Below are 11,296 nucleotides of genomic sequence, written 5' to 3' on the forward strand. Positions count from 1 at the left end.
GAGAATAAAAAAAATTAAAAACAAAGAATTTTAAGAAGAAAATTGAATTTAAGACTCATATATTGTCTCTCACAATTAATTGAAATGTGTTGCAAAAATATTGTCTCTGTAATAAGTTCTGCATGTATAATTCAAAAGTCTATTTTATTTATGAAGTGATATCTGATACATTTATTCAATATAACTCACTATTCTAGTTACTTCCAAAAGGTATATAGCAATGTCAGAAAAGGCAGAGAAAATTTGTAGAAGAGCAAAAGCATTAGGCTAGTTCAATTTAAATAAATATAATCAAGATGGATTATTGAAGAAGTTCCTGGAAGTACCTTGCAATACAAACGGAAACACCACATTTCTTTAACAGTGTAGACCCTGAATGTCTGTTGTCCAACTGAAGCCATACCCAACAATGTATACACTGGTAATAGAGAGTGAGAGAGAGAGAGAGAGAGAGAGAGAGAGAGAGAGAGAGAGAGAGAGAGACAGACAGACAGAGAGAGACAGAGAGAGACAGAGAGAGAGACAGAGACACAGAGAGACACAGAGAGAGACAGAAAGAGAGATAGAGAAACAGAGATAGACAGAGAACACATTATTTTGGGAGGAAAAAATGAGGGAAGGAATAAACATTAAAAATAGAAAAGAGAGATGGATTGGATCAAAACATTTTATGTGAACATAAATACAAAAAGAAATATATAAGAAAGAAGGTTACTTTACAAATATACAATTGTATACAACAATGTGCTTATTACTTTGTCCCTGAGAAAGCAAAGAAATGTAACATCAGTAAGAGTGCAGTTATTAAACAATGTCTCAGAAATAAAGCATCAACCCAGCCTGGACTCATGGTCTCATGATAACCTACATTTCTGACCAGATGTGGATCAGTGTCTGAAGTGTCCAGAGAGTCATTATGCAAATACGGAGAAGAACCATTGCCTCCAGAAAGCTGTGAGCTTTCTGGCATATCAAGATCCCTTGGGGATGAGTCTTGCCAGCATAGCTCTGTGTTTATCTACACTCACAGCCTTTGTTATTGGCATTTTTGTGAAATACAGAGACACTCCTATTGTGAAAGCCAATAACCAAGCTCTCAGTTACATTTTGCTTATCACACTTACTTTCTGTTTTCTTTGTTCTTTGACTTTCATTGGCCAGCCAAACAAAGACACCTGCATCATGCAGCAGATCACATTTGGAGTTGTATTCACTGTAGCTCTTGCCACTGTGTTGGCCAAAGCTATTACTGTGGTTATTGCATTCAAGGCCACTTTTCCAGGGAGAATGATAAGGTGGCTAATGAAATCCAGGGCCCCAAACTACATCATTCCTATCTGTACCCTAATCCAAGTTTTTATTTGTGGAATATGGATGGCAACCTCTCCTCCATTCATCGACCAAGATTTTCATGCTGAACATGGACACATCATTATATTTTGCAACAAGGGTTCATCTGTTGCCTTCCACTGTACCCTGGGATACCTCTGCTTCTTGGCACTTGGGGGTTATACCATGGCCTTCTTGTCTAGAACTCTGCCTGATTCATTCAATGAATCCAAATTTCTGTCACTCAGCTTGCTAGTGTTCTTTTGTGTCTGGATCACCTTTCTTCCTGTCTACCATAGCACTATGGGGAAATTCATGGTTGCTACAGAAATATTTTCTATCTTGGCTTCCAGCATAGCACTCCTTAGCTTCATATTTGCCCCTAAGTGTTACATTATCTTATTCAGACCAAATGAGAATACATTTCATTATATCAGAGACAAAATGCATTCTAGAAGAAACAAGTCTCTTAAAACATAGTTCCAAAAACAAATTAACTTTCATATTAATAGCCTTATAAATGGTTTAATTGCATTCCATATATTTTTCTAAGAATGTGCTCGAAAATTATAATGTGCATTGAATTCTGTTAGGTTATTTTCTTTATTCAATTGTATTATAATATCCTAGTATGAGAGCCTTTTTTGTTTTGTTATCTAGTTTTGAAAACCACAACTACTTTCCGAGCCTCCATTGTTTCTAGTCTAAGTGGTGTCATACATGGAACATGTTGAATTTCTGTATCTTTCTTTGATATAAACTTTCTTTTCATGTTTTTTTATTTGCCTTTGAACTGGATAGATAGTTTTTCTCTGCCTGAATTAGAAACAGAACTTGGAATATCATTTTTTTATTATTTTATTTGTAACATTCTAGCCATTGCCCTATTCCTAGTACCCTCTCCCATACTTTCTCATGCCTTTCTTCCTCAGCCTTACTCCTGAAAGAATGCCCCACTCTATGCCCCCCTTAGGCTTCCTTGTACCCTGGGGCCCCAAATCTACCAAAAATTAGATGCATCTTCTCCGACTGAGGCCAGACCAGGAAATCCTCTGCTATAAATGTAACAGAGTCCACAGACCAGCCTGGCTGGTAACTCAGTCTCTGGGATCTCCCATGGGTAAAGGTTAGTTGAGAGTATGGGTCTTCCTTTGGGGTTGCCCTCTTCCTTTAGGTTCTTCAATCGTTTACCTAATTCAACCATAGGGATCCCAACTTCAGTCCAATGGTTGGGTATAAGTAACTACATCTTCTTCACTCAAATGTTTGTTGGGAGCTATGCCCTTAAGACCCACCATTATTTATGTTAGTACTATAATTAGAGTTAAATAAGATAAAATGGAAAAATGGTAAGTTGAAAGTATGATGACTGGGTTCATTAAAAGGGCAGGACGATGGAAAATCCCCAGCCAGCTACAGATGCTAATACAAATCTGGTGATCAGGTTACCTAATGACATGACAAACTTGTAACCTTTCTGAGAAACCAACATCCTGTTGATGTCAGCTGACTACCTGACAACAAGAGCACAGTGTCCTTGGCTTGCGTAAATATTTCCCACTTCCCCCCTCCCTCTATTACCCCTGCTATGGTATAAATTCAGTCTTGGGAAAAAATAAAATTGGTCGACTTGATTAGACTCCTGTCTTGGAGTCCTTCTTTGTGTCGCCTGTCCTCCATTCTCTCCTAGGTAGTCACCAATCTCCTCTGACTGCCCTGCTGGTTGGGGCAGATGTTGATATGGCCTCTCAGAGGGCAGCCAGGCTAGGCTCCTTTCTGTAAGAACATAATCGCATCAGTAAGATTATCTGGCCTTGGTGCCCCCTCCTTTCAAAAGTGTTGTGTCTTGGAGAGAAGTACACAATTACCAGTCTACTGAAAGCATATTGGTACAGTGATATCTTATAAGAACAGCAAAGGTCATAAAACCAGCACATTTTTTAAACAACGATCCAGCAAAGCAAATTGTATGTTAAAATCACCCTTATACTGTCTTCAAAATTTTGTCCTGATTTCCTGTTGTTGCAGGTTTGGGGAAATTTTAATATTTCTAAAACATGAGGATATTAGAAGGATGGGAAATTTCTGATGTATCAATTATGCCTTCTCTTCAGAATATTTTTTATAATGTTCTGCAAGTCTGTCCTGAGGATATTACCCCCCCCCCCCGCGCCTTTAGAAAAATGTCATTATCTGTACACTTGAAGATACCAGAGATCTCCTTATGAGGGTCTGGATCCGGGATAATTTTGGAAGTTCTTCCCCTGTATTTACTCAGAGACAAGATAATCAGAACAAAGAAAACTTTAAAAAGTCATTAAGATATTTTGTGCTAGATGCTGAGGGGCTCTTTGGCTGGAGAAGCCAAAGAGTTGCAGCACCAGGAGGGGGAGCCAGAGGATCTAGGGCTGCAGTGCCTCTTCCAGGCCCCCAGATGCCCTGAAGTCAGTGGCAGGTGGTGGGAAACAGAGCACAAAGAGGAGCCAAGATTGCTGTTCCAGAGTTGTTAGCAGATGACAGTATGCAGCAGGTGGCTAAGAGCTAAGGAAGTGGCCACCAAGAAGCAATTGATGGCAGTAGGGCCTAGTAGCTTCCAGAAAGTAATGCTTTTAAAGAGAATGTGTTTCTTGTCAGGTGTTACACCTGAATAGAACAGGCACACTCAGATGGTCTTTGATGAAATAAAGACACTTTATTCCTTGCAGAAAGGATCTTATATACATTTGGGTGGGTTGGGGTATAACGGTTGATGCTTTCTACTGACTTGGTCTGATATGATAGGGATGTCACATCTGCATATAGAAGGGCATGCATGGTGTTGCCCCTACACGACTGATTATCATAGTTTTCTCCATGGGTGTTGTGGTCACATGTTTGAAAATAGGAACCTGGTCAGGAGTATATTTAAACCCCTACAATCTCAATTATGAGAATTGCCACTGATGCTGAATCCACTCAACTTTACCAGATTTTCTTTCCAGAGTCACGGTCCACTGCCACACAAATGATAAATGGTCAGGAAGGAAATAAAGAAATAAGTTAAATTTTCTAGAATTCAAGGAACATGAGGGCACAACATGCACAAATATGTGTGCCACAATGAAAGCAGTTTTAAAAGGAAAGTTCATAGCACTGTGTGCCTTCATAAAGAAATTGGAGAGTCTACACACTAACAACTTAATGGCATGTACTGGCTGGTTTTATGTGTCAACTTGACACAAGCTGAAGTTATCACAGAGAAAGGTACCTCAGTTGAGAAAGGGCCTCCATGAGACACAGCTGTAAGGCATTTTCTCAACTAGAGATCAAGGGGCAAAGACAAGCCTATTGGGAGTGGTGCTGTTTCTGGGATGGTAGTCTTGGGTTCTATAGGAAAGCAAGCTGAGCAAGCCAGGGAAAGCAAGCCAGTAAGAAACATCCCTCCATGGCCTCTGCATCAGCTCCTACTTCGTGCCCTGCTTGAGTTCCAGTCCTGACTTCCTCTAATAATGAACAGCAACACTGAATTATAAGCTAAATACACCCTTTCCTTCCCAATTTGCTTCTCGGTCATGATGTTTGTGCAGGATTAGAAACTCTGACTAAGACATAGCACATCTGAAAACTCTAGAACAAAATGAAGCATATACACTAAAGAGAAGTAGGTGCTAGGAAACAGTCAAATTCCATGCTGAGAACTATTAATTGTACCAAAGAGAATACAAAGAATCAACAAAATCAAGTGTTTTTTTTTCTTTGAGAAAATCAACAAGATAGACAAACCCTTAGCCAAACCATTTGAAAGGCACAGAGGCTATATCCAAATTAACAAAATACAAAATTAAAAGGAAGACATGAAAATAGAAATAAGAAAATTAAAATAAAATACAATCAAGATCAGGTAAGCTATCTAAACAGACCTATAAACCTTGCGGCAATGGAAGCAGTTATTAAGTCTCCCAAACAAAGAAAAATCCCAAAGAAGATGGTTTTAGTCCAGACTGTTACACAACTTTCAAAAAAGAACTTGTACCAATACTTCTCCACTAGTCCAGTAAATAGAACGAAAAAAAACAAAAACACTGCTAGTGTCATTTTATGAGGTGATAATCACCCTTATACCTAAGCCACACAAATAATAAAGAAAGAAAATTTCAGGCAAATTTCTGTTATGAACAACAATGCAAAAATACTCAATGAAATTTTCACAAAACTGAATCCATGGATAAAAAAATATCATTCACCATTTTAAGTAGGCTTCATCCCAGGGATACAGGGATGACAGAGTATATGAAAATCCATCAGCACAATCTACCATATAAAGAAATTGAAAAAAATCACATGATCATCTCATTAGACATTGAAAAAACCCTTTGAAAAAAATCTAACATCCCTTCATGTTAAAATTCTTAGTTTTATCAAGTATAAAATGTACATTTCTAAACATAATAAAAGCAGTATACAACAAGTCAATAATGAACATCAGATTAAATGGAGAGAAACATCAGCCAATTCCACTAAAATTATGGATGATAGAAGGGTGATCCCTATATATTCAGTAAAACAAGAAAAGAATATCAAGGTGAAATAAATTTAAACATAAGAAGTTGAAGTATCGCTATTTGATACTTATGATTCTCCCAGAAAATTCCTCCAGCTGATAAACTCCTTCAGTAAAGGCTGGTTAAAAATAATTAAAGAAATATGTAGTCATTTACATGGAGGAAAAATGGGCTGAGATAGAAATTAGGGAAACAAACCCCTTTACAACAATAGCCACACATAATTTGAAATATCTTGATAGAATTCTATCCAAGTAAGTTAAATAGCGGTATGATAAGAATATCAAGTCCCTGAAGAGAGAAGTTGAAGAAGATATCATAAGATGGGAATGTCTACTATGCTTATGGATCAGTGGGATTAAAATAATGAAAACAGCCATTGTACCCAAAACAATCTACAGGTGCAGTGCAATTCCCACCAAATTCCAATGAAGTTCTTTACAGACCTTGACTACACAGTCTTCAAATTCATATGGAAAAAAGAAATGACTAGAAAATATTATTCTGAGTAAGTTAACTAAGAACTAAAAGAATATGCATGATATGTACTCATTTACAAGGGAAATTATCCATAAAGTTTAGGATATATAAGACACTCTTCATAAACTACAGGAAGCTAAACGAAAAGGAAATCCCAAGCAAGGAGCTTGGATTTCACTTAGTAGTGGAAGCAAAATTGGATGGAGATAGAGGGAAGGACCTGGGAGGGAGAAGGGATGGAGAGAGGAATAAGGGCAATCAAGTTCAAGGTCAGATGTGGAGAGAAACTGGTGGCAGGTATAGAAGGACAGGAAAGGAAATCAGTAGTTAGCAGTGTTTCAGTATGAGGTACTGTCTAAGATGTGCCACAACCTTGAGATTGGGGAGGCTTCCAGGAGTTAATACATGTGACCTTAGATGAGATAAATACCAATGGAAATATGTCCCTTCCTGCAGAACAGTCAACGAGGGTCCAGAGGGTACCTGGAAGAGAATGGGAGACAAGAGACACAAAGAAGGACACCAAGACAAGAGTCTGATCAATGCCTCAAATTTAGTGCTAGCCAGCTCTGGTTATATACAGTAGCAAGGCAGGGGGAGGAGAAAGCCTTCAGGAGACTGGGAGACCTTGATGTACTAGCCAATAGGGTAGCTGGCTCAATCATGTGGGATGTTGGCCTAGGTTTTGCTGGAAGTTGGCCCATTGCAGAAGGTCACAATCCATGGGTCTATAGGAAATTACCTCTCAGCAAAAGGTCACAAGCTCTAGATCTGTAGGGGTCCATAGGAAGCTGGCTCTTTTGCAAAGGTCACAAGTCCTAGGTCTGTATGAAGTGAGCTCCCAACAAAATGTCAGGAACCTCCACTTGGCAAACCTATTGGACCAACAGATTTGTATCAGCACGTCTGGCAAGCCTTGTTACTGAGCACCGCTGAACACCAGGTTGGTATTGGCACTTTAACTAGAACATTAGGTTTTTTCCACTGAGCTTGTCCTTTAGGTGAATTTTCATATGTTCTTTTTCTGTCCCAATTATCTCAGTGTTGGGGTCTCAGGCAAGTCAGCTTTCCACAGAAATATGGAAACTGAAGAATACACATGGTATAGTGAGATAGGACCCCACCCCTGCCAGTAGAGCAATAAGAGCACGAAATAGCCTACAAATTTTTTGTCCCAATGTTTGTGCTGTCAACAATTTATGCATGGACAAGGATGGAACAGAGACTCAAGGAATAGCCAGCAAATAACTTGCCCAATATGAGAACCTTTCCATGAGCAAGCACCAATCCGTGACACTATAAATAATACTTTGTTATGCTTGCAGAAAGGAGCCTAGCATAACTTTGCTCTGAGAGGATCCACTCAGCAGATGACTGAAAGAAATTTAGAGACCTACAGTCAAAAACTGGACATAGCTTGGAGATTCTTAAGTGTAGGGAAAAATGAGGGCCATGAAAGGGTTAGGATTTCCACAGGAAGACAACAGAATGAACTAAGCTTGACCCTTGGTGGATCTCAATACTGAGCCAGCAACCAAACAGGGACTGAACCAAGGTCCCAGCACATATTTAGCAAATGTATAACTCAGTCTACTTGTGAGTGCCTTAAAAACTAGAATGAGGCTTGTCCCTAAAACTTTTATCCCTCTTAAGAATGAATTCTCCAACTGGGTTCCCTTGTTTGGCCTCACTGTGAGAGGAACTTCTCAACAAACCTGCTGGTCAGGTTGTAAAGAAGAGACCACGAGTCAGGGGCAGCAATCTGGGTATAATATGAGTAAATAAATAACATAATGAAAAAAATTACAGGTGACACAAGTCATTCACTCAGATACAGAATTCAATTGTATTTTTATTTTTATTTTTTTGGCCTTCTAAAATTTATCACCCTGCTTCATGTTATTACTCTCAAAACTATACTTTATTTTAATGTAACAAAATAACAATTGGAAAATTTTGAGTGCTTACAAATATAGAAAGATTAAAAATAAATGGTTTAAATATCCTTTTGTGTCTCCTTTTAGATTAAGAAAGCAAAAGTTCCAATAATTTACACAGCTATGTATTTTTGATGATAATAGGAATTCAGCAATTTGTGTGCCTGATATAGCTGTCTCTTGAGAGGCACAGCAGAGCATATCAAATACAGAGGTAAATCCTAGCAGCAAACCATTGTACTGAGAATGTGGTCCCCATTGGAGGAAGGAGAGAAAGGATTGATAGAGCAAAAAGCGATTACAATCCCATAAAAAGAACAATGCCAACCAACCAGAGCTCCCAGGGACTAAAACATTACCCAAATACTATACGTGGACTGACCCATGGCTCTAGCTCCATACGTAGCAGAGGATGGTCTTATTGGGCACCCAAGGAAGGACAAGCCGTTTGTTCATGCAAAGGTTGGACCCCCAGTGTGGGGGAATGTCAAGTGGTGGTTACAGGGTATGGAAGGGGAGTGGAACAACCCTTTTAGAAGAAGGAGAGAGGGGGATAAGGAGCTTATGGACAGGAAACCAGGAAAGGGAATACAATTTGAAATGTAAATTTAAAAAAATCAGATGAGTTCGGGTGTGACCAGTGGAAGGGAAAGCCCTCAGTCTTGCCAAGGTTGGACCCCCAGTGCAGGGGAATATGGGGAAGGGCAATAAGGGAATGAATAGGGGAAATACTCATATGGGGGAGAGGAAGGGAAGGAATGGGGGCTTATGGACAGAAAACCTGGAAGAGGAATAACCTTTGAAATGTAAGTAAAGAAATATATAATAAAAAATTTAAAAAAATAAATAAAAATATATCAAATAAAATTTAAAAAAAAGAAAAAAATCAACAAAATTTATCCTCTCTACACAAAATGTAAGGATAAGGGATGGAGTAGAGACTGAGGGAATGACCAAGCAGTTATCAGCCCTACTAGAGTCCCATCCAATGTGTGAGCACCAATCCCAGATACTATCAATGATACTTTGTTGTGCTTGTAGACAAGAGTCTAACATGGCTGTCCTCTGGGTGGAGTAACTCCACCCAGCAAGTGACTCAGATCAAGAAACCCACAGCTAAACAATGCATGGAATTCAGAAACTCTTAGGGAAGTGATTGAGGATACTTAAGGGAATAGAGATTCCACAGGAAGATGAAAAGAGTCAACTAACCTAGATCCTTGGAGATTTCGTAGACAGAACCAACAATCAAAGAACATACCAGTCTGGACATAGAGCCCTGCACATATGTAGCATACCTCCAGCTTAGTCTTCATAAGGGTTTAAAAGAACTGGAGAAGGGCAATCAAAAAGGCTTTTGCCTATCTGTAGGATATGTTCTTCTAGCTGGGCTGTCTTGTATGGCCTCTGGTGGAGATGATGCCCATAGCCACACAGAGATTTGGTATGCCAGGTTGGGAGGGTACCCAAGGGGTCCTTCACTCTCTCACTGGAGAAGGAGAGGGGGTATAGCGGGAAGGACTGTGAGACTGCATGAATGGCAGGAGGGCAGTAATGTGGACTTAAAGTAAATAAATATAAATAATAAATGAATAAAAAAGCTATTGCACCAAACTTATTGATATGTGTGGTCTGTTTCTTCTTATTTATTTTCCTTTCATTCTATTTTAACAACTACAACATTAAGGACAATACATATGATATGAGTAGTTCAGTATAAATGAAGCATATGATGAAGAATACTGTATAGCAATTATTATGTTCAAGGATCAAAATAAGGACAAATATAATTTCCTTAAGGAAAATTGAAGAAACAAAGACCACTTAATGTAAAAATGGAAGCAATTTAAGATGTAAAAGTTGAAATAAATTCACTAAAGAAAACTTTAAGTGAAATAAAATTGAACATAGAAAAAATTAAGATATCAAAAAATCTTAGCTGTAATCACAACAAAGAACTACAAGACATGCAAGAAAGAATCTAAGGTATTAAAAACAGTATAGTAGAAATTGATACATCGGTCAAAAGAAATGTTAACTTGCTAAAATGTAACCAAATTTTCACAAACGATGTGACATGAAGCAATAATTTATTCTATCATTGCTAGAGGTAGAAGCAAGAGAAGAATCACAGGTCATTGCCACTACCAAAAGAAAAAAAGGTAACAAAATAATGAAAACTCAACATCAAAGAGACATCAATGGCTATCATGGTAAAACATCACGTAGACAGGACCAGATAAGAAAATCCAAATAATATGTAATAATCAAAATACTAAACACAGAGAACAACAAGAATAAAAGTGATTGCTAATACCTTCAAAGAAGAATTACTGAGGAATTTATAAAGGCAGGCCCAAATAATACCTGATTTTTCACTGGAGGTTTTGAATGTCAGAATAGCCTTCATCCAATGTTTTACAAACTCAGATCCTAACTCAGACTAAGATACCCAATAGAACTTCCAATAACAATAGACATAGAAGATATTCCAGATAAAATATAATTTAATGATTACCTTCCTATCAGTACTGCTCTATAGATTATTTCTAGAAGGAAATCATCACTCTGAAGAGGTTAATCATGGACAGGAAGATAAAAAAAATGTGTATTACCAGAGGAGTAAATAAAAACAAAAGAAGGAAATTGCAAACCATAACAACAAATAAAAAAAAAACTACATAATAAACTCCTCTCAACGAGAATTGTCAATATCAATTTTTCCAAAAACTCAGTAAATACACAGACTAAATACCTTATTAGAAAATTAGATCCATTTTTATACTACATTCAAATGTCACATAACACCTACAAGGATATACACCACTTAAGTGTAAATAATATATCAAACAAAGGAAGCCAATAATCAGGCAAGTTTACCTATTTTAATATCTGATAAAAGAGAAATAAAAAATATTTTACATATTCATTCAAGGAGAAATCTCCTAAGAGGACATTATAAGTCTTAACATTTATGCACTATATAACTAGGGCATATAAGTTTATAAA

The 11,296-nt window shown here is 37.8% G+C and overlaps 1 protein-coding gene across 3 annotated transcripts in view; it reads left to right on the forward strand.

The window, feature by feature from the left end:
* Nucleotides 1–1,809, forward strand: part of Vom2r8 (vomeronasal 2 receptor, 8) — a 39,648-nt gene extending 37,839 nt beyond the window's left edge. For all 3 annotated transcript variants that reach the window (NM_001099464.1, XM_087590438.1, XM_087590449.1), the window contains one exon: nt 881–1,809. In NM_001099464.1, coding sequence (NP_001092934.1) covers nt 881–1,809 — 929 coding nt within the window. The remainder of the gene's footprint in view (nt 1–880) is intronic.
* Nucleotides 1,810–11,296: the final 9,487 nt, after the last annotated feature.

Source organism: Rattus norvegicus, chromosome 1 (genome assembly GCF_021556685.1).
Source record: "Rattus norvegicus strain SHRSP/BbbUtx chromosome 1, alternate assembly SHRSP_T2T, whole genome shotgun sequence".
In the NCBI taxonomy this organism is placed as follows: domain Eukaryota; kingdom Metazoa; phylum Chordata; class Mammalia; order Rodentia; family Muridae; genus Rattus; species Rattus norvegicus.